At 39.7% G+C, this 24,779-nt stretch overlaps 2 protein-coding genes and 1 pseudogene across 3 annotated transcripts; all 3 read right to left on the bottom strand.

The window, feature by feature from the left end:
* Nucleotides 1-24,779, bottom strand: part of hddc2 (HD domain containing 2) — a gene marked incomplete at its 5' end in the record, with an annotated part of 69,248 nt that overhangs the window by 37,745 nt on the left and 6,724 nt on the right.
* LOC311063783 lies at nucleotides 3,574-22,406 on the bottom strand (annotated as a pseudogene). The gene is made up of 5 exons (XR_014602923.1): nucleotides 22,394-22,406; nucleotides 22,035-22,090; nucleotides 19,831-21,572; nucleotides 7,158-7,168; nucleotides 3,574-6,412 (listed from the first exon to the last, which is right to left on the bottom strand). The product of XR_014602923.1 is annotated as an uncharacterized misc_RNA (transcript).
* On the bottom strand, nucleotides 12,530-16,681 carry LOC311062505 (E3 ubiquitin-protein ligase TRIM39-like). Of its 2 annotated transcripts, XM_084081593.1 has the most exons (4): nucleotides 16,581-16,652; nucleotides 15,254-15,377; nucleotides 14,893-14,951; nucleotides 12,530-14,439 (listed from the first exon to the last, which is right to left on the bottom strand). In XM_084081593.1, exon 4 carries the CDS (start codon nucleotides 14,121-14,123, stop codon nucleotides 12,660-12,662), a length of 1,464 nt encoding a protein of 487 aa, XP_083937719.1. In that variant the 5' UTR covers nucleotides 14,124-14,439; nucleotides 14,893-14,951; nucleotides 15,254-15,377; nucleotides 16,581-16,652; the 3' UTR covers nucleotides 12,530-12,659. The 2 variants fall into 2 exon arrangements, with proteins under 2 accessions (XP_083937719.1, XP_083937720.1); XM_084081594.1 differs by lacking the exon at nucleotides 15,254-15,377 and having other exon boundaries at nucleotides 16,581-16,681.

Below are 24,779 nucleotides of genomic sequence, written 5' to 3'. Positions count from 1 at the left end.
CGCCTCCGTCATGGTCCAAAACTATACTTTATCGGCGAAAAGAAATAGTCCGCGGTTGTTTGAAAAAGTCACTTCCGCGTTGGCCACAGAAGGGGGCGTGTTTATAGCACAACTGGTTTAGACTTTGTAATGTCGCGGACGAGCCTATCAGCATCCTTAGCCTGGTAAAGCCCATCGTTCTGTGATTGACAGCGAAAGTTGCAACAACGGACTGCTGATTGGCTGAAGGGGAACAACTGCTGATTGGCTGAAGGGGTTGTCAGTCAAAGTGGTTTGATATGAAGTGAATGAGGACACTAGAATAATCTGATATGCATTGGAGTTGTATTGATCATCAAGGGGAAAGGTGTCCCTTGCATTACGCATGCTAACTATCCACTGTCCTGCATCAGGAATGGACACAGATGGTGTCACTGGAAAAAAAAACATTTTCATGGTAAGATGTTGTCAGCTTGTACATCTGGTGTATTTGTCAAGTGAGCAGTGTAAATACCAACCTCTGTGTTTACTGTGTTGTCTCAGGTAGGGTTGGGATCCTGTAGGATTTTAACCATTCCGGTTCATTAACGATTCCCTCTCAAAAGGTCTGATTCCTTAACGGTAACCTTTAACGATTCCTAGATCTGGAAATAAAAATAAAAATAAATCAGCCTTCATAATTATAAACAAATTCAATCATACATACAGTATTGCTATACATATTATTATAGTGGTTCTCAAAGTGAGGTCCAGGGACCCTCTGGGTTACTTGAGGGGGTTCCAAATGGACCCTTACAGGTTGTACTCTGTGTTGTGTAACTCTGAAAGTGTACAAATGGACCTGGAAGGGTCCTTTTGGTTCCATGTGTAAACTCTCAAGTTATAGTGGGCCTTGAAACTAAAAAGTGAGAGAACCAGCAGACATGAAGTCCACATACCAGCTTTGACAGTGTGAAACGCTCCCTAATGTGATGCAACTGACTTCGGTTCCTCAACGTAGGGTCTGGTTCCTCTGGTTCCAGATCCAACTCTAGTCTCAGGGGGTCAGGTAAGGTTCAGCTGTGTTGAACAGGATTCTAAATCAAACACAGAAAAAAGAAAATAACTCAGTTCTTCTCTTAACTCTAAATACTTGAATCCTTGTTTCTTGCCTGGAAGGTGTGCATTAAAGGAATACTTCAACCAAAAAAAACTGATAATCCAATAATTGAGTACTTCCTTGATTCCGTATTTAGATATTCATTATATCAGACTTCCTATACAAACCCATTGTAACTTTAAACTCCATTTTAACCATGCAGATTCATCAAAAACACCCGTCCTTGGTTCTGGTGACTGATATATTGTCCTAATAAGTGAGGGGGCCGTGTTTTTAAAATCCTTTTTTTTTCCTTGTTCAATGATGAACCAGAAAATTAAAGCTTTAGTTAGTTTATTGTCCACATGTGGAATTTTGTCTTCGGTCTCAACAACAGTAAAAAAAAAAACAGTTACAACAACAGCAACAACACACAATTATTTTCTCATGGCAAAAAAAAAGTGCAGGACGACAGTGGCAAATACAAAGGAAAAAACAACAAATATAGCGAGACATTGTATCATTTAGTGCCATAATGGCATTTGGGATGAAGGATTTTTTAAAGATGTTACGGTTACCTTTTGGTACTTTGTACCGTCTACCAGAGGGAAGTAGTTCGAACTCCCTGCAGAGTGGATGAGAGGGGTCGTTTGCTATCTTGACAGCTTTTTTACAAAGTACCTCCTTGTAGATACAGCTTAAATGTTTCTATCTCTTCCCAATGATTTTTGAGACTAGGTTCACTATTCGCTGCAGCTTACCTCTACCTTTTACATTAAGATTGCCATACCACATTGCCATGTTAAAAGTCAAGATTCCCTCTATCAGGTTTTTATAGACTGTTTCCATGATATGCTTGCTCACTCTAAAGGAGTCTGTCAATATATGTGCCTAAGTATTTAAAATTGTCTACTACCACCACTATTTGTCGTTTTGTCCACCAATTGTAATGGACTGCACAGGTTCCTTTTCATAAATGACAAGCTCTTTTGTTTTGGTCACATTGATCCCTAAGGAGCTTTTATCGCACCAGTACTGAAGAGATGACACATGTACTCTGTATGCTTCCTCCCCCGCTGTGTCCCCCTTCTTCAGTAAGGCAACCAGGGCCATATAGTCCGCATATTTGAACAAATGAAATATATCCTGGTCTAAATGGAATTCATTTGTATATAAGGAGAAAAGTAAGGGGAATAAGATATAGTCCCCTGCGGAGCACCGGTGTTAAGCACAGTGATGTCGGACAAAGTATCATTAACACGGACTTGTTGCTGACGGTCAGAGATGAAGTCTCTGACAAGATGGATAATACCTCCATTTACTCCTATGTCAATGAGTCTCTGCAAGGAGAGTTCCTTTATCTGTAGTTGACAGTTATTTTCCCCCAAGGCCATAATACCTTCCACCAAAGGATGACGTTGTATACGTTTGGATGTAAAACAAGTGTGTGTACACACACACACACGGTCGTAAAGTAATTTCTCTATGTAGAATAACAGTGGGTCATCTTAGAATCGTCCCATATAGGAATTTTGGTCCAAAAATAAACAAACTGTCTCGGCGATATTGTCAGGGAGGTGGCTCTGTATCGTTTATGATAGTCAGTCACTTATATTTGATACAGTTTGTTTCTGGCGAAAATGTAACTAATTCGGCTAAAGTAACATTAGAGTTTTCTCACCGTCAGTTGATGCTTCATATCCATATGAGTAAAACCGGCAGGATCATTTGTTTATTTTTGGAACACAGTTCTTTTTTACGCGATATTAAACAAGTCTATGGGAATTCAGAATGGGGGGGCACCACACCGCGACCCAGGTAGGATACGTAAATTACGTCAGACTTCGGTGCTCTATACATATTAGTGTAATAACTGTCAAGTCTTAATTTACTTACTTAAGTTTCATAAACTACAGCATGTTCTTCTTGTTGGATGTGTTGTTATAGTTTGTTGCTGCAGGACGCCGCCATTACAACGTGATGACGCAACAGACGTACGCATGTCAGGCAGCAGTCTTGATTGCGTCAGTCACAAACGACGCAAGCTAGGAAGCCAATCAGAAGCCTGCGGGGACGGGGCCTCGAACCAGCGTTGCCATGTCGGCTTATTATAAGCGACTTTGGGCTCCTTTTTCTGTAAAGTTGCTTGTAAAAATTGGTAGTTGTGAGGTGCGGTTTTTTGGGCTTGTTCCTAAAGTGTACAGTGTACTTGCTTATTTTGTCTTTCTTCCACATTTTTTCATTATTATTTAAACCAGTGGTTCTCAAATATTTTCCATGAAAATGTTTTGTGCCAGGATTTTGTGTTGTGAAAATGTTTCAAATAATATTCCAAATATTCCTTATTGCAAAACTTTTGGAAAATAGCAGATCTACAAGCCCACAACGCCCCAAATGGCTCAAAGCTTGTTTCCATTAAGGTCCTCTGTATTCAATTCATCGAGACATTTAAAGACGAACAATAATATACAATAATATACAGTAATATGCCATGTAATTGGGGGGGGGGGACCCTTTCCACTTCAGAGACCACCCGTTTGATGAGCATTTGGCCACAGACCTCCATTTGATACCCTTTTTCCTCTTTCATTCCTGGGCACCCAATCTACACTAGAACATCCTCTATTTGAACTTTGACCCCATAAGGGTCCATTTGTACACTCTCAGTTACAGACCCATACGAGTCCATTTGGACCCCTGGTGGTCCCTGGACCAGACATTGAGAAACAGTGATCTAAACACCAACAGTACTCCCCGCTCTGGCTGAAACCAACAATAATCCTCTCTGCACCTACTTAGTAGAGAACCATCATTGATAATCATCAAGAAAGTAGCAAAAATAACACATCAATGCAAAACTATTTGAGCACCAAAGTGGAAGAAATAAGACACATTATTAACACCAAGTGGTGCGACGTAGGTGTGAGGGCCCCGTAGCGGCCCGGACTCTAGATGTGAGAAACCTCTAGTATAGTGCAATATCACAGTGAAAGACAATAGTATATGTATGTGATTATACATGTGTGGATTTTAATTGATTACTTGTCCATCATTCTTGAATATCACCTCTGTGTTTATTGAACAGTATTAATACACAGTGTAGGGCTGGAACTCTTGATTATCTTCTTACACAGTGTAGGGCTGCTAATACCGCTTATCTTAGTGATTGTTCCATCGATTACATTTTAAATTGATCTAATAATAGTTAAGTGCAATTTGTTTATACTTTTATTTTTTTCAATCGTCAAAAATATATTTTTTTTAAATCTAAAAATTATATATTTTAAAAAATCAATTAGTCTGATTAACTACTTATAAGCCCTATTTTATACCACAACAGTGTCCCACAAAAATAGACGATCTACAGGCTCACATGTCGCATAACTCATTGTGAGCTTTTAAATATGCCATTTGTTTTAGGTCAATTTTATTTAAAAATATTTTTTATAATCAATTAGTTTAACTGTTACACCCATGACCCAAATGTAAAAATCACCAACTATCATTAACATTATCATGACATAAGCATATTATAATCAGCAATTATTATTATTATTGATCATAGACAATCGATAAGAGACACTAGAGATGATAACAATTGATGATTAACTACTTATTGATTATGCTAGACTGCTAGACCACAAGACAATAATTTAGAATTTAGATGATCAAATTAAGTAATGTCTCATGTCTAACCATGTTTTTACACCGATCTTCCCTGGTAACATCTTGATTGATTGATTGATTATTAGGCAAAACGAATAATAATACTTTTGTCTAAAAGGTCTGTCCAAAAAAAGTCCTTGCGGACTTGTTTCCGTTGGGGTCCTTGGTATTCATTTATAGTAGCAACCAAACAGTTCAAAATCAACATAAAATATAGAGAAGAATAACACTATGTACAAAAAAAGCAAAAGGCATGAAAACAAAACAAAAAGAAAAAATACGTTCGACTGTCTACCGGGTAAATGGTACTACCTCCTCTTTTGGCTCTAGTTTCGTGACTGTGGGTGTCACTAACTTCAGAGGGAGAGAATCATCTTGAGTGTAAATGTATGGAAAGAGTGTGTCAGTGAAAGTGTGTGTGAAGGTGTGTATGTGTGTGTTAGTATCAGGATCAGAGAATGACAGCTTTCCTTCATTCCAGTCCAGCTGGACTCTGACCCTCTGAGGTTTCTGCATCAATGAGAGAAGAGTGAATGGCCCCGATAACCCTTTGCCTGCTTTGTATTTACCTTCCTTTAACCTTATACCCCACATTCGACGCGGTTCTTTTCCCTTTCTCTCTGCCAACTCCGCTAACACGCCCAGCATCCAGCTACTATTGTCTCCAACCTCAACATCCCAGCTGTGAGTCCCTGAGTTAAAGCCTTCAGAACCCAGGACAAAGGGGAAGATGTCAAACCTCTCTGGGTTGTCAGGTAGCTGCTGTCTTCCTCCCAAACTCACACTGGTCAGATCATCAGACAGGGTGAGTATTGGATGGGCAGTGTTGGGGTCCAGAATGACAGGAGTGTAGGAGACAATGTCCTTCATCTTGTTCCAGACTCTGAAGGTCAGGTTGCCCAGGTGTTTGGTCATGTCTATCAGCGCTCCTGAGACCAGCTGTGGGTCCTGCAGTGTGAGTAGTGTGTAGTTCTGCAGGAATGAGATGTGTTCAGCTCTCAGCTCTTCCTCTATGGCTCTGATGTTGTATAAAAGGGTTGATATGTCTCTGGTCAGACCCTCAATCTTCTCTTTCATCATCTGACTCTTCTGCTGCCCCTCCTCCCTCAGTGCAGTGATGCTGGCCTCCTCTTCCTCCCATAGAAACTGATGAAGCTTCTTAAACTGGTCTTTAATCTGCCTCTCTGTGTGCCAGGCCTGGGCCTTCATGTGCTGTGCATTTTGGTCACAGTTTGTTCTAACTTTAACAAAGACCTTCAGTTTCTCCTGTAAAGCCTTCAGTGATTTCTGGACTTCCTTCTTGTGATCCAGTGCAGCTTTATCGATGGGTCTGAGAGTGTGGTTGGTGTGTTTTTCTGAACACACAACACACACTGGCTGTTGACATTCCTGACAGAAGTGTGTGAGTTTCTCAGCATGCAGACTGCAGAGAACCTCAGACCCTGATGAAGTTCTCTGACGTTTTGAAGCACTCTGATGTCTCCTGTATTAAGGCCTCACACAGGTTCTTCAGAACCAGGTTACAGGGTGGATTACCTGTTAAATGTATTTTCTTACAAACAGGACATTGCTTTATTCCCTTCTCTCTCCACCTATTCTGAAGACATTCTTTACAGAAGCTGTGTCTACATGACAGGAGAACAGGATCTTTAAAGATGTCACGACACACAGGACAGGAAAAAGCTTCTACTGGAAGAGAAGACGAGGAAGCCATTTAGTGTGAGTGAAGCTACAAACACTCAGCTCAATACAGGAAGTCAGTCAGTGTTGGTAACTCCTCTAGAATGCTCCCCGAAGTTTACTTTCACTGTGAATCCTAGTTCTTGTTTCATTCAGAGTGAGCAGCAGGTTCCAGTGGTCTGGGTCAGTATTCCCTCATGTAGCTGTGGAAAGAAGACAGTCCTCACTGGAAGTTGTGGGTTTGATCTGAACGTCAATCGTATCGTCTCAGATGAGTGCGGCAGCGTTGACATACCACCACAGACCTGTTTCAAGTATACATGCACACACACACACACACACACACACACACACACACACACACACACACACACACACACACACACACACACACACACACACACACACACACACACACACACACACACACACACACACACACACACACACACACACACTCTAACTTTTGATCTAATACAAACAACGTATGCACCACACATATTGAATTGGTTGAATGAGATGTATCATTCAACAATGCTGTCAGTGCAAGAACTGAAAAGCTTTGCTCAATGTTTTTTGCCTGTAGGCATATTATCATATTGTTCTACAGAACACCATTGCTGAGGTAAAAAAAAAAAAAAAGGAAAACAGTGGTTTGATATGAAGTGAATGAGGACACTAGAAAAATCTGATATGCATTACAGCTTTATTGATCGTCAAGGGGAAAAGTGTCCCTTGCATTACCCATGCTAACTATCCACTGTCCTGCATCAGGAATGGACACAGATGGTGTCACTCGAAGAAAAGAAAAAAAGAAGACAATATTTCATTTCATGGTAACTTGTTGTCAGCTTGTACATCTGGTGTATTTGTCAAGTGAGGAGTGTAAATACCAACCTCTGTGTTTACTCCCTCTCAACATCTGATTCCTTAACGGTTCCCTTTAACAATTTCTATGTTTGGAAACAAAATAAAAATGAATCAGCCTTCATTAAAAATAAATTATAAACAAATTCAATCATACATACAGTATTGCTATACATAATATTATAGTGGTTCTCAAAGTGAGGTCCAGGGACCCTCTGGGTTACTTGAGGGGGTTCCAAATGGACCCTTACAGGTCTGTACTCTGTGTTGTGTAACTCTGAAAGTGTACAAATGGACCTGGAAGGGTTCTTTTGGTTCCATGTGTAAACTCAAGTTATAGTGGGGCCTTGAAACTAAAAAGTGAGAGAACCAGCAGACATGAAGTCCACATACCAGCTCTGACAGTGTGAAACGTCCCTAATGTGATGGAACTGACTCTGATTCCTCAATGTTGGGTCTGGTTCCTCTGGTTCCAGATCCAACTCCAGTCTCAGGGGGTCAGGTAAGGTTCAGCTGTGTTGAACAGGATTCTAAATCAAACACAGAAAAAGAAAATAAACTCAGTTCTTCTCTTAACTCTAATACTTGAATCCTTGTTTCTGATAGGCTGGAAGGTGGGCATTAAAGGGATACTTCATCCCCCCCCAAAAAGCTAATCAAATAATTTATTGATGCTTGATTCCATATTCAGATATTTGATATTCATTATATCAGACTTCCTATACAAACCCATTTAACTTCAAACTTCATTTTAACCATGATAGATTCATCGAAAACACCCGTCCTTGGTTCTGGTGACTGATATATTGTCCTAATCAGTGAGGGGACGTGTTTTTAAAAACCTTTTTTTTGTTCAATGATAAACAAGAAAATGTCATTTAAACTTTTGTTACAAGAGTTCCTTTCCATGTCTCCCAAACACATGGACAATAAGTTGCCAGTTATGTCCCCCAAGGCCATAAAGGATGACATTTCATAATTTTGGATGTAAAACAAGTGTCCACACACACACACACGTCCTGGGTCGTATGAAGTGATTTCTCTATGGAGAATAACTTTGGGTCATCTTAGAATCGTCTCATATAAGAATTGTGGTCCAAAAATAAACAAACTGTCTCGGCGATATTGTCAGGGAGGTGGCTCTGTATCGTACTAATTCGGCTGAAGTTACATTAGAGTTTTCTCACCGTCAGTTGATGCTTCATATCCATAAGAGTTAAACCGCCAGGGTCATTTGTTTATTTATGGAACACAGATCTTATTTGACTCGATATTAAACACGTCTATGAGAATTCAGAATGGGGGGGCACCGCGACCCAGGTAGGATGCGTAAATTACGTCAGACTTCGGTGCTCTATACATATTTAGTGTAATAAGTGTCAAGTCTTACTTTACTTACTTAAGTTTCATAAACTACAGCATGTTCTTCTTATTGGATGTGTTGTTGTTATAGTTTGTTGTTGCAGGACGCCACCATTACAACGTGATGACGCAACAGACGCACGCACGCCACGCAGCAGTCTTTGATTGCGTCAGTCACATACAACACAAGCTAGGAAGCCAATCAGAAGCATGCGGGGGCGGGGCCTCGAACCAGTGTCGCACTGTCGGCTTATTATAAGCGACTTTGGGCTCATTTTTCTGTAAAGTTGCTTGTAAAAAATTGGTAGTTGCGGGGTGCGTTTTTTTTTTGGGCTCGTTTCTAAAGTGTACTCGCTTATTTTGGCTTGCTTCCACATTTTTATATTATTATTTAAACCAGTGGTTCTCAAATATTTTTCATGAAAATGTTTTGTGCCAGGATTTTGTGTTTCAAATAATATTCCAAATATTCCACATTTTATTGCAAGACCTTTTGAAAATAGCAGATCTACAAGCCCACAACGCCCCAAATAAGCCCAAGGCTTGTTGGGCCATACATACATACAGACATTGTCACCCACTTTGACCGTGAAGTCTTTGGCCTTGCAGAGGTTTATTCTGGACCCAAAAAGAATATTTCAGTTTTACCTAGGTGTAGTAGTGATAGTTTGTTATCATCAGTGAGCCAGGTGTAGATTCTACCGAGTTCAGAGCTGAGGGCCTCATCAACCTGCAATCTGTCCTTGTTCAAGACCAGGAGTGCCGAGTCATCCACAAACAAGAACAATTGCAGTCACATGCTGATGGCACGTCGTTTAGGTACACCAGGAACAGTAAAGGCCCTAGTATGCTTCCTTGAGGAACGCCACAGCTCAGTCAGTGGGAGGGGGGAGGACAGGGTTCTCCTCCACCACCTGTTCTCTCCCCTCCGGATAGGATCTCATCCAGCCCACTGATGTAGCTACTATCAAAACTGATTGCCTTCAACTTATATCCATCAGTATGGAGTGATGACTTGACCTTCTTAATAGCTGCACTATGTAACTATCCTCTTCTACCCCCGTTTTGAAACCTGTTTCTTGCGCCAACATGTTTGCCATTGAGCTAATAGCATAGAGTTAAAAATAATAGAGAGGCATCGGATATCCTGTCCCATCCACTTGCATTGAGTTGCTCACCCAGCGCATGGGCCGAAATCACCCCTTTTTCCGGGTTGGGAAATGTGAATGTGAATGTATTTGGGGCTTTTGCGGCGCGTTTTGTGTCACCTCTGTGACACATTTTGCGTCACCGAGGTGCACGGCCCTGTACGCAAGCTAGTGTGCAAGCTCGTGAGTCGAGCCCGTTTTCGCTCGTTCATGTACATTGGCCCCAGACGTTTTGAGCTGCCGTACCCATGAATGCCAGCATGTCCAATGCACGATCTGAATGTAGAAGAGCAGGGAGAGTATTAACATACTCTACCATACATATTGGAAAATATTACCATACAGATTGGACAAAAAACTATACACATTTATGCAAGGTTGAATTCAGATTTAAGCCCCATTGACTTCCATTCTAAATGGCTGATCACCCCTAAAATGATTCTTAAAACAGCCAAATTCACAACCTCACTATAAAACCAACTATAAATTACGATAATGAATCTATAGTTATACTTTAATGTGGAATCTGAATGCAGTCCCATTACACATCATTCTACCAACACATTTAAATGACTATACAAAAAAGCAGCGATCAGGAAAGTTCAGCTTGACTCATTGTTTGGAGATGTTTTGCTCTTTTTATTACTTACTTATTAACATTATTGTTGAGGACTCAGAGTTAAGACTTAATAAGGAAACTCATAGAGTGGCATTGAAAAAAGGCATCCATGGCACTGTGATCAAGTTCAAACTCTTTATTTCAACAGGAACATTGACACATTTTGACTCAAAGAGTCTTCATCAGGGTAAAACATTAAAGACAGGTTTACAGTATTTAAAACAAGGTTTACAGTATTTAAAACAATGTAAGATAAGGTCAAATGGCATACTAGTTAACTGTCCACTTATAGAACTCTAAACTGATATTATAAACGAACACAGGTGCAAACAAATGAAATTGAACTCAATCAACACTAGAACATCCTCTATTTGAACTTTGACCCCATAAGGGTCCATTTGGTTCCATTTGTACACTCTCAGTTACAGACCCATACGAGTCCATTTGGACCCATGGTGGTCCCTGGACCAGACATTGAGAAACAGTGATCTAAACACCAACAGTACTCCCCGCTCTGGCTGAAACCAACAATAATCCTCTCTGCACCTACTTAGTAGAGAACCATCATTGATAATCATCAAGAAAGTAGCAAAAATAACACATCAATGCAAAACTATTTGAGCACCAAAGTGGAAGAAATAAGACACATTATCAACACCAAGTGGTGCGACGTAGGTGTGAGGGCCCCGTAGCCGCCCGGACTCTAGATGTGAATAACCTCTAGTATAGTGTAATATCACAGTGAAAGAAAATAGTATATGTATGTGATTATACTTGTGTGGATTTTAATTGATTACTTGTCCATCATTCTTAAATATCACCTCTGTGTTTATTGAACAGTATTAATACACAGTGTAGGGCTGCAACTACCGCTTATCTTAGTGATTGTTCCATCGATTACATTACATTTTAAATTGATCTAATAATGGTTAAGTGCAATTTGTTTATAATTGTACTTTTTCAATCACCAAAAATAATAATTATCTTTTTAATCTAATAATTATATATTTTTAATAATTGACCAAATCAATTAGTCTGATTAAAGGGATATTTCACTTTCAGAAAAACTTTTGGTGATTTTATCATCTACTCAAGCCTTTGTGAACCCCCCAGACAGTTTTTAAGTTGCTCGATTCAGTATTTAGATATTTGATTTTCATTTTATCAGACACGCCCCCTTCCCATACAAACCCATTGTAACTTCAAACTCCATTTTTAACATGTTGGATTCATCAAAAACACCCGTCCTTGGTTCTGGTGACTCACCCTGCCCTCCTAATGCGTGAGGGGGCCGTGTTTATTTCTTTATTGTATTTTATTTTTTTCATTTTCCCCAAAAAATATTAAAAATAAATGAAAAAATTAATTGAAAAAACACGGCCCCCTCACGCATTAGGGGGGCGGTAGGAGAGGGGTGAACCAAGGACGGGTGTTTTTGATTAATCTAACATGGTTAAAATGGAGTTTGAAGTTACAATGGGTTTGTATAGGAAGGGGGCGTGTCTGATAAAATGAATATCTAATATCTAAATATTGAATCAAGCAACTTAAAAACTGTCTGCGGGGCTCACAAAAGCCTGAGTAGACGATACAATCACCAAAAGTGTTTTTGAAAGTGAAATATCCCTTTAACTACTTAAAGTGGAATTTTGGACTAAGGTTTTCTTAACTTTTCTACAAAGTTATATCTTAGGATGAATGCTACAGTAGAAAAAAATCATAACTCCATCCCGGGTCCGCCACAGCTTAAAATGTGCGCCAATAGGCCTTGCGCTAGATCGTGTATTTTAATAGCTTTTTTTTTTTTAAATGGTGAGATCTGACGTTGAACAGAACAACGAATGCAAAAAAAAAAAAAAAAAAAACTTAAGTCTCGCTAGATGAGATTGAAATCTCGAGATTGAAATCTCGTCTAGTGAGACTTCTGTTTTTTTTTTTACAGTGTTCTGTCACTATGAACGTCAGATCTCACCAAAAAATAATAATTCTACTGTACCATTCATCCTAAGATATCATAACATCATAGAAAAGCTAAGAAACCCTTACCAAAATGCTCCTTTAAGCCCTATTTTATACCACAACAGTGTCTGACAATAATGTCTCATAACTCATTGTGAGCTTTTAATCTGCTATTTGTTTTAGGTCAATTTTATTTAAGAAGATTTTTTATGATCAATTAGTTCTCAACTGTTACACCCATGACCCAAATGTAAAAATCACCAACTATCATTAACATTATCATGCCATAAGCATATTATAATCAGCAAATATTATTGATCATAGACAATCGATAAGAGACACTAGAGATGTCTACCCATGTTGTTACACTGATCTTCCCTGGTAACATCTTCAGAGGGAGAGAATCATCATGAGTGTAAATGTATGGAAAGAGTGTGTCAGTGAAAGTGTGTGTGAAGGTGTGTATGTGTGTGTTAGTATCAGGATCAGAGAATGACACCTTTCCTTCATTCCAGTCCAGCTGGACTCTGATCCTCTGAGGTTTCTGCTTCAATGATAGAAGAATGAATGGCCCTGTTAACCCTTTGCATGCTTTGTATTTACCTTCCTTTAACCTTATACCCCACATTTGACCCTGTGCTTTTCCCTTTCTCTCTGCTAACTCTGTTAACACACCCAGCATCCAGTAAGTATTGTCTCCAACCTCAACATCCCAGCTGTGGGTCCCTGAGTTAAAGCCCTCAGAACCCAGGACTAAGGGAAAGGGGTCAAACCTCTCTGGGTTGTCAGGAAGCTGCTGTCGTCCTCCCAAACTCACACTGGTTAGATCATCAGACAGGATGAGGTTTGGATGGGCAGTGTTGGGGTCCAGAATGACAGGAGTGTAGGAGACAATGTCCTTCATCTTGTCCCAGACTCTGAAGGTCAGGTTGCTCAGGTGTTTGGTCACGTCTATCAGTGGTCCTGAGACCAGCTGTGGGTCCTGCAGTGTGAGTAGTGTGTAGTTCTGCAGGAATGAGATGTGTTCAGCTCTCAGCTCCTCCTCTATGGCTCTGATGTTGTATAAAAGGGTTGATATGTCTCTGTTCAGACCCTCAATCTTCTCTTTCATCATCTGACTCTTCTGCTGCTCTTCCTCCCTCAGTGCAGTGATGCTGGCCTCCTCTTCCTCTTGTAGAAACTGATGAATCTTCTTAAACTGGTCTCTAATCTGCATCTCTGTGTGCCAGGCCTGGGCCTTAATGTGTTCTGCTGTTTGGTCACAGTTTGTTCTAACTTTAACAAAGACCTTCAGTTTCTCCTGTAAAGGCTTCAGTGATTTCTTGACTTCCTTCTTGTGATCCAGTGCAGCTTCATCGATGGGTCTGAGAGTGTGGTTGGTGTGTTTTTCTGAACACACAACACACACTGGCTGTTGACATTCCTGACAGAAGAGTTTGAGTCTCTCAGCATGCAGACTGCAGAGATCCTCAGACCCTGATGAAGTTCTCTGACGTTTTGAAGCTCTCTGTATTAAGGCTGTATTGAAGCGCTCCTGTATTAAGGCCTCACACAGGTTCTTCAGAACCAGGTTACAGGGTGGATTATATGTTGACTGTATTTTCTTACAAACTGGACATTCATTTATTCTCCTCTCTCTCCACCAATTCTTAAGACATTCTTTACAGACGCTGTGTCTACATGACAGGAGAACAGGATCTTTAAAGATGTCACGACACACAGGACAGGAAAAAGCTTCTACTGGAGGAGACGACGTGGAAGCCATTTAGTGTCTGCACACTACAAACACTACAAACACTCTGCTCAATACAGGAAGTCAGTCAGTGGTGGTAACACTTCCTCTAGAATGTTCCCTGAAGTTTACTTTCACTGTGAATCCTACCGTAGTTCTTGTTAAAGTCCATTCAGCTGACAGAGTCAGCAGGTTCCAGTGGTCTGGGTCAGTATTCCCTCCGGTAGCTGTGTGAAGACAGTCTGTTCTCCTCACTGGAAGTTTTGGGTTTGATCTGAAGGTCAATGTTATCATCTCAGTTGAGTCTGGCAGCCAGGGAGCGGAGCTTTGACACACCACCACAGCAGACCTGTGTCAAGTACACACACAGACAGACAGACAGACAGACAGACAGACAGACAGACACAAATTAACTAATTATCTAACTACAAACAACGTATGCACCACACATATTGAATTGGTTGAATGAGCTGTATCATTCAACAATGCTGTCAGTGCAATAACTGAAAAGCTTCTCTCTATGTTTTTTGCCTGTAGGCATATTATCATATTGTTCTACACAACACCATTGCTGATGTAAAAAAAAAAGGAAAAAAGTGGTTTGATATGAAGTGAATGAGGACACTAGAAAAATCTGATATGCATTAGAGTTTTATTGATCATCAAGGGGAAAAGTGTCCCTTGCATTAAGCATGCTAACTATCCACTGTTCTGCATCAGGAATGGACACAGATGATGTTTCATGGTAAGGTGTTGTCAGCTTGTACATCTGGTGTATTTGTCAAGCAGTGTAAATACCAACCTCAGTGTTTTAATCCCTCTCTCAACGTCTGATTCCTTAACAGTTCCCTTTAACAATTCCTATGTTTGGAAACAAAATAAAAACAAATCAGCCTTCATTAAAAATAAATACATTATAAACAAATTCAATCATACATACAGTATTGCATACATAGTATAGTGGTTCTCAAAGTGAGGTCCAGGGACTCTCTGGGTTACTTGAGGGGGTTCAAAATGGACCCTTACAGGTCTGTAGTCTGTAACTCTGAAAGTGTACAAATGGATCTGGAAGGGTCCTTTTGGTTCCATGTGTAAACTCTCAAGTTATAGTGGGGCCTTGAAACTAAAAAGTGAGAGAACCAGCAGACATGAAGTCCACATACCAGCTCTGACAGTGTGAAACGTCCCTAATGTGATGGAACTGACTCTGGTTCCTCAATGTTGGGTCTGGTTCCTCTGGTTCCAGATCCAACTCTAGTCTCAGGGGGTCAGGTAAGGTTCAGCTTTCTAAATCAAATCAAACACAGAAAAAAAAGAAAATAACTCAGTTGAATCCTTGTTTCTGATAGGCTGGAAGGTGTGCATTATGGAAGGTGTGCATTAAAGGAATACTTCAACCAAAAAATATATAATAATCCAATAATTGAGTACTTGCTTGATTCAGTATTTAGATATTTGATATTCATTTTATCAGACTTCCTATAGAAACACATTGTAATTTTAAACTCCATTTTAACCATGACAGATTCATCTAAAACACCCGTCCTTGGTTCTGGTGACTGATATTGTGCTAATAAGTGAGGGGGCCGTGTTTTTTAAAGGTAGGGTAAGTGATATTTTTGGGTTAAAACAAAAAGTATTTTTTTTAAAGGTTAAAGCACTATATTGTGATAGTAATCATTGCTATAGAGTGTTTGTTCAGTAACAGGAGTCTCCCCGTCTCTCCAGCTCTTTAATAAACAGAAAATACATTTTCTGGTAGGTGTCAAAATCTCAGCCAATCAGGAGAAAGTACCCATTTTTAAGCTTAATTTTTATAGTGTTTCAGTTCTAATTTTGCCTGCTCATTTCTTAGTGTCATCACTTCCAATTCCACTTGTTTAATCTGTATCCCGATTGAGTTCTCTATCCTGATTGGATAAAATTGGAAATGAAACTGAAACTGAAACGAAAATGCATTTTCTGTTTTATAAAGAGCTGGAGAGACATGGAGACTCCTTATATGGACAGGACACTCTATAGTAACGAGCACTATCAGAACATAGACCCATTTTGCAATTATTTGAATAATTGCAAATCACTTACCCTACCTTTAAATCTTTTTTTTTTTGTTCAATGATGAACCAGAAAATAAAAGAGTTCTCCAAATTGTCTCCGATACTTTCAACCATGCGACACCTAATGGTTGGGAGGTGTATTGCACTCTGATACATTACAAAAAAAGAAAATGGCCGGCGAGGGGATTAAAATGCTTTTTATTGAACAATACGGGAGATACGGGTACTCATCGCGGTCCGCGTCGCCTTGTAACATCCGTGGCTCGGTGGTAAGCACTTTATATTTGAAATCTGAACGTTTATGTTTATGTGAGAGATGGCAATGTGAAAAAATCGAACACAACTTTAGACCAGGGGGACTCGGCACCATGACTGTCATGTTTCAGGGCTAATTCTATCAATACATATTAGTGTAATAAGTGTCAAGTCTTACTTTAAGTTGTCTTATAAGTTTAATAAACTGCAGCATGTTCTTAATGTTGGATGTGTTGTGTTGTTGTTGTTGTTGCTGCTGCAGGACGCCGCCATTACAACGTGATGATGACGCAACAGACGCACAGACGTTGATTACGTCAATCACAAGCTAGGAAGCCAATCAGAAGCATGCGGGGGCGGAGCAGTTGGACCAGTGTTGCCATGTCAGCTTAACCCAGTTAGCTTAATAAGCGACTTTGGGCTTATTTTTCTGTGAAGTTGCTTGTACAAATTGGCAGTTGCAAGCTTGCGGGGTGCGGTTTTTTGGGTCTGGGCTTGTTTCTAAAGTGTACTCGCTTATTTTGGCTTGCTTCCACATTTTTTAAGTATTATTTAAACCAGTGGTTCTCAAATATTTTTCATGATATGTTTTTGTGCCAGGATTTTGTGTTGTTAAAATGTTCCAAAACGTGTTCTAAATATTCCATATTTTATTGCAAGAGTCTTTGAAAATAGCAGATCTACACGCTCACAACGCGTCGCATAGGTTTAAAGTGCACATGTGGCTTCTTTTGGGCTTGTTTTCCTATATCTGGTTGCTTGTTTCTCTCACAAGATATGGCAACACTAGTTGGAACGAGCAGGGATTTTCTATGGTACTGGAACAGGGGACAGTTTTACTGTTCCAGTATAACTGATCCAGTAATTATTTTGTATTTCCTCTTTCCTGGTGGTCGTGGAAGAAGTGGACTTCTCTCTCTTTTTTTTACTTATTAAATTAGCAATACCACAATGAAAAATACTAGGCCCATTGGCCCAAGTAAAAGGACTGTATTCCAAGTATTAAGTACAAAGTATTGGTAATACCAATACTAGATTTGATACCAATTTGGTATCAAATCTAAAATTATCGTTGTTTAATACAATCAGATAGGATTTTCCCGTTTCATGAATGGGCTGTCAATGGAGTAACTAAGTACATTTAGTCTGTACTTAAGTACAATTTTGAGGTACTTTTACTTTACTGGAGTATTGCCAATTGTCTATACTTTTACTTCGACTCCACATCTCAGAGGCAAATATTGCACTTTTACTCTAGTTAGTTTTCAGATATAAATTATCACATTATAAAACATACATTAACCACTTCAGCCCTATTTTATACCTAGGCTATTTGAAAATAGCAGATCTACAAGCTCACAACGCGTTGTGAGCTTGTAGATCTGCTATTTTCAAACATTGTAGTACTTTTACTTTTGGTACTTTAAGTACATTTTGATACCAATACTTTTACTCAAGTCCATTTTGAATTCCTGGACTTTTACTTGTAAAGGAGTACTTTTACATAGCAGTATTGATACTTTTACTTAAGTAAAAACATTTGAGTACTTTTTCCACCACTTCAGCTAGCAGAGTGTTAAAGTGAATGACATTGATGTGCAGACAATGACAAGGGAGAAATAAATGTTATTTTTGAAAATCAGTTTATTGGAATTTAATACGTATAATTCATTATATTTGCTCAGTGCTGAAAGCTTGACACTTTAAGGGTGAAAGTAACTCTAACAAAAAAGTAAAGATGAAAGAATAAGTAATATTCCACTTTAAAGACTCAATTTCAACTGGTAACAGAGGAACAAAATAAAACAGAGGATTCACTTTAAGAAACATAAGTGACCAACATCAGTAAGAGACCACCAGTTTGACATCCATGAGGATCCCACGTCTGTCATCACTGCCACTAGAGGCCACCATCTCCCTGGGTAATTTTCTTCCATTGAAAATACCATAAGGTCTCAATATCATCGTGGCATATAAGAACTGTGCTCCCAAAATAATTAACGAATGCGCTTGGCAAATTTACTCCTATGTATATGGACATGAAGCATCAACCGACAGTGAAAAGGTACTTATTTATCCAAATAATAGTTTTCTCCAAACACTATCAAATGTAACTCAATATCATAATAAACTATACTCATACCTGACAGAATCGGCAGACTGATTTGTTTATTTTTGGAACAGTTCTTACATGACAAGATGCTAAGATGACCCAATGGTATTTTCAATAGAAAAAAATACTTCCGTGACCCAGGGGATAACGGAGTGACGTCAGGACTTCCGTACTCTATATATGGCCACAGACCAGACCACCATTTGATACATTTTTCTCTCAGATTTCTGGGCACCCAATCTCTTTTTGTAAAAATACTTTTTTTCTTCATGTGGACACCACAGTGATGCAGTCATGTTGACTACAAAGACAACACGAAATACAACATCGAAACAGAGAAGACAAAACTAAGAAAAACAAGGCAAAACATTGAAAAAAATATACATCAGTAGAAAAAAAAACGAAAGGAAAACCAAAATGCAGAGGTACAAAAACTAGCCCATGTTCAATTTCATATTCTTCTCATCTATCCCAGCACAAAATCAGTTCATCGATTGGACAATTTACATATATTCTTGGGGATAGATAAGTTATAGAAATCAAAAGAATAAAAACTGGGGCACATGTAATGTAACCAATAGTCGACTTCATATGCCAAGTCCAACTAGAAGAACAGAGTAACAGATCATTAAATAAATCTGTCATTGGTCAAGTACCTGATAATAAAACAATACAGAGTGTAAAATAAAAGTGGTCCTTATTTATTTCCAATAGCATTCTATACTGTGCTTTTAGGGCACCCACTCTACACTGTAAACTCCTCAGTGTTTACAAATGGAACCAAATGGACCCATAAGGATCGCTTTTTTGGACCCCTGGTGGTCCCTGGACCAGACGTTGAGAAACATTACACCAACAGTAGAGAACCATCATTAACATCCATCCAAGAAAGTAGCAAAATAATTATAGCACCAAAGTGGAAGAAATAAAGACTGTATGGACAAATCATCAACGACGAGTGGATTTCACAATGAGACGACAGTATACAGAGACATATTTGTATCGGCTAAATCAATTACTCTGATAAACCACTTAAGCCCTATTTTATGTGTGTGACACACTAACAGTGTCACACACAAATTGCCGATCTAAAGGGTCTCGTGTCGCAGGGCAACGCAATGCGAGCTTGTAGCTCTGCTATTTTTGAAAGTCGATTAATTTATTAAAATAGATTTTTATTATCAAATATAGTTTGTTACACGTCTAACCCAGTGCAACATTCCCCTCTTTCACCAAATGTAACCATCACTATCCATTATTAGCAGCATTATAATAAGCAAATACTGTTAATGATGACACTAAATACGCTTATAACAATTTATTGTATTTATCTATCATCATGTAAAACCATGTTGTTACACTGATCTTCCCTGGTAACATCTTCAGAGGGAAAGAATCATCTTGAGTGTAAATGTATGGAAAGAGTGTGTCAGTGAAAGTGTGTGTGAGGGTGTGTATGTGTGTGTTAGTATCAGGATCAGAGAATGACAGCTTTCCTTCCTTCCAGTCCAGCTGGACTCTGATCCTCTGAGGTTTCTGCTTCAATGAGAGGAGAATGGATGACCCTGAAAACTCTTTGCATGCTTTGTATTTACCTTCCTTTAACCTTATACCCCACATTTGACCCTGTGCTTTTCCCTTTCTCTGAAAAGACTCTGCTAACAAACCCAGCATCCAGTTACTATTGTTTCCAACCTCAACGTCCCAGCTGTGGGTCCCTGAGTTAAAGCCCTCAGAACCCAGGACAAAGGGAAAGATGTCAAACCTCTCTGGGTTGTCAGAAAGCTGCTGTCGTCCTCCCAAACTCACACTGGTCAGATCGTCAGACAATTTGAGTCTTGGATGGGCAGTGTTGGGGTCCAGAATGACAGGAGTGTAGGAGACAATGTCCTTCATCTTCTCCAAGACTCTGAAGGTCAGGTTGCCCAGGTGTTTGGCCATGTTTATCAGTGGTCCTGAGACCAGCTGTGGGTCCTGCAGTGTGAGTAGTGTGTAGTTCTGCAGGAAAGAGATGTGTTCAGCTCTCAGCTCCTCCTCTATGGCTCTGATGTTGTTTAAAAGGGTTGATATGTCTCTCTTCAGACCCTCAATCTTCTCCTTCATCATCTGACTCTTCTGCTGCCCCTCCTCCCTCAGTGCAGTGATGCTGGCCTCCTCTTCCTCTTGTAGAAACTGATGAAGCTTCTTAAACTGGTCTTTAATCTGCCTCTCTGTGTGCCGGGCCTGGATCTTCATGTGCTCTACTTTTTGGTCACAGTTTGTTTTAACTTTAATAAAGACCTTCAGTTTCTCCTGTAAAGGCTTCAGTGATTTCTGGACTTCCTTCTTGTGATCCAGAGCAGCTTCATCGATGGGTCTGAGAGTGTGGTTGGTGTGTTTTTCTGAATGAAGACACGCAACACACACTGGCTGTTGACATTCCTGACAGAAGAGTGTGAGTTTCTCAGCATGCAGACTGCAGAGATCCTCAGACCCTGATGAAGTTCTCTGACGTTTTGAAGCTCTCTGATGTCTCTCCTGTATGAAGGCCTCACACAGGTTCTTCAGAGCCAGGTTACGGGGTGGATGATCTGTTGAATGTATTTCCTTACAAACTGGACATTCATTTATTCTCTTCTCTCTCCACCAATTCTGAAGACATTCTTTACAGAAGCTGTGGCTACATGACAGGAGAACAGGATCTTTAAAGATGTCACGACACACAGGACAGGAAAAATCTTCTACTGGAAGAGACGACGTGGAAGCCATTTAGTGTCTGAGTGAAGCTACAAACACTCTGCTCAATACAGGAAGTTAGTCAGTGGTGGTAACACTTCCTCTAGAATGTTCCCTGAAGTTTACTTTCACCGTGAATCCTAGTTCTTGTTAAAGTCCATTCAGCTGACAGAGTCAGCAGCAGGTTCCAGTGGTCTGGGTCAGTATTCCCTCCTGTAGCTGATGTGAAGACAGTCTGTTCTCCTCACTGGAAGTTGTGGGTTTGATCTGAAGGTCAATGTTATCGTCTCAGTTGAGTCTCGCAGCCAGGGAGCGGAGCTTTAACACACCACCACAGCAGACCTGTGTCAAGTACACACACACACAGACAGACAGACACAAATTAACTAATTATCTAATACAAACAACGTATGCACCACACATATTGAATTGGTTGAATGAGATGTATCATTCAACAATGCTGTCAGTGCAATAACTGAAAAGCTTCTCTCTATGTTTTTTGCCTGTAGGCATATTATCATATTGTTCTACAGAACACCATTGCTGAGGTAAAAAAAAAAAAAAGGAAAAAAGTGGTTTGATATGAAGTGAATGAGGACACTCGAAAAATCTGATATGCATTAGAGTTGTATTGATCATCAAGGGGAAAGGCGTCCCTTGCATTAAGCATGCTAACTATCCACTGTCCTGCATCAGGAATGGACACAGATGGTGTCACTCGAAAACAATATTTCATTTTCATGGTAACTTGTTGTCAGCTTGTACATCTGGTGTATTTGTCAAGTGAGGAGAGTAAATACCAACCTCTGTGTTTACTCCCTCTCAACGTCTGATTCCTTAACGGTTCCCTTTAACAATTCCTATATTTGGAAACAAAATAAAAAATAAATCAGCCTTCATTAAAAAAATAAATTATAAACAAATTCAAATCATACATACAGTATTGCATATTATAGTGGTTCTCAAAGTCAGGTCCAGGGACCCTCTGGCTCTGGGTTACTTGAGGGGGTTCCAAATGGACCCTTACATGTCTGTACTCTGTAACTCTGAAAGTGTACAAATGGACCTGGAAGGGTCCTTTTGGTTCCATGTGTAAACTCTAAAGTTATAGTGGGCCTTGAAACTAAAAAGTGAGAGAACCAGCAGACATGAAGTCCACATACCAGCTCTGACAGTGTGAAACGTCCCTAATGTGATGGAACTGACTCTGATTCCTCAATGTTGGGTCCTGTTCCTCTGGTTCCAGATCCAACTCCAGTCTCAGGGGGTCAGGTAAGGTTCAGCTGTGTTGAACAGGATTCTAAATCAAACACAGAAAAAAAGAAAATAACTCAGTTGAATCCTTGTTTCTGATAGGCTGGAAGGTGTGCATTAAAGGAACACTTCAACCAAAACAACTGTAATAATCCAATAATTGAGTACTTGCTTGATTCAGTATTTAGATATTTGATATTCATTTTATCAGACTTCCTATACAAACACATTGTAACTTGTTCAATGATGAACCAGAAAATGTCATTAAAGCTTTTGTAACCAGAAGAGTTCCTTTATCTGTTTCGCTGACTCCCAGACACAAGGACATATACCTTCCACCAAAGGATGCCTTCCAAATACCTTCCACCAAAGGATGACATTTCATAAGTTTGGATGTAAAACAAGTGTCTCACACACACACACACACACACACACACACACACACACACACACACACACACACACACACACACACACACACACACACACACACACACACACACACACACACGTGCACGCACACACACGCACACACACAAAGTATATTCTATCAATGCATATTAGTGTAATAAGTGTCAAGTCTTACTTTAAGTTGTCCTATAAGTTTCATAAACTGCAGCATGTTCATTATGTTGGATGTGTTGTGTTGTTGTTGTTGCTGCAGGACGCCGCCATTACGACGTGATGACGCAACAGACACACTCACGCCACGCAGCAGACGTTGATTACGTCAATCACAAGCTAGGAAGCCAATCAGAAGCATGCGGGGGCGGCGCAGTTGGAACCAGTGTTGCCAAGTCGGCTTATTATAAGCGACTTTGGGCTTACTCTTCTGTATAGTTGCTTGTACAAATTGTTAGTTGCAGGGTTGCGGGGAGCGGTATTTTGGGGTCTGGGCTTGTTTCTGAAGATCACTCGCTTATTTTGGCTTGCTTCCACATTTTCTTATTTAAACCAGTGGTTCTCAAATATTTTTCATGAAAATGTTTTGTGCCAGGATTTTGTGTTGTTAAATGTTTCATAACATGTTCTAAATATTCCACATTTTATTGCAAGAGTTTGAAAATAGCAGATCTACAAGCTCACAACGCGTCGCATAGGATTAAAGTGCTCATGTGGCTTCTTTTCCTATATGTGGTTGCTTGTTTCTCTCACAAGATATGGCAACACTGGTTGGAATGAGCAGGGGATTGCCCCAGGGATTTAACAGGGAACAGTATTACTGTTCCAGTATAACGGATCCAGTATTTATTATTTTGTATTTCCCATCAGTGGTGGTCGTGGAAGAAGTGGGCTACTCTCTCTTTTTTTTGTACTTTATTAAATTAGTAGCAATACCACAATGTAAAATACTAGGCCCAAGTAAAAGGCCTGTATTCCAAGTATTGGTATAACATCTAAATATAATAGGCTAAAGTAGGAGGCCTTAAGTAGCCTATTCAAATCAAGAAGGTATTTCTGGTCACCAGAACCTACTGGGCCACGTTTGACGTCTCGGGGTAGTGTACCGAGACTTCTAAACTCGAACTCAAAGAAAGGTGGACTTTAAAACAGAAGACTACACAGACAAAAAAGGATAACCCAAGCTTTCCATACAGCAGCAAAATTGTTGAGTTTATCGTTGTTTAATACAATCAGATAGGACTTTTCCGTTTCATGAATGGACTGTCAATGGAGCTTCTTGCAACTAGGGCCCTAGTAGAGTGTTACAGTGAATAACATTGATGTGCAGACAATGACAAGGGAGAAATAAATGTTATTTTTGAAAATCAGTTTATTAGAATTACTTATAATTCATTGTAAGTTTGCTTTTTTCAGTGCACAAAGCTTGACACTATGGGTGAAATAATTAACGAGGGGATAACGGAGTGATGTCAGGACTTTTCTAAATGGCCACAGACCACCATTTGATACATTTTTCTCTCAGATTTCTGGGCACCCAATCTCTTTTTTTAATACTTGTTTTCTTCATGTGGACACCACAGTGATGCAGTCATGTTGACTACAAAGACAACATCGAAACAGAGAAGACAAATCTAAGAAAAACAAGGCAAAACATACAACAGTAGAAAAAAAAAGGAAAACCAAAATACAGAGGTACAAAAACAAGTTTCATACAAGTTCATATTCTTTACAGCTCTTTTTCTCACTTGTTCGGTTGCCCTATCCCAGCACAAAATCAGTTCATCGATTGGCCAATTTACATTCTTGGGTATAGATAAGTTATAGAAATCAAAAGAATAAAAACTGGGGTACATGTAATGTAACCAATAGTGAGTTCATATGCCAAGTCCA

Source organism: Gymnoscopelus microlampas, assembly GCF_963454915.1.
Source record: "Gymnoscopelus microlampas genome assembly, chromosome: 16".
Taxonomy (NCBI): Eukaryota; Metazoa; Chordata; class Actinopteri; order Myctophiformes; family Myctophidae; genus Gymnoscopelus; species Gymnoscopelus microlampas.
The sequence above is the reverse complement of the archived record's forward strand: the minus strand, read 5'-3'. Positions and strand labels throughout refer to the sequence as shown.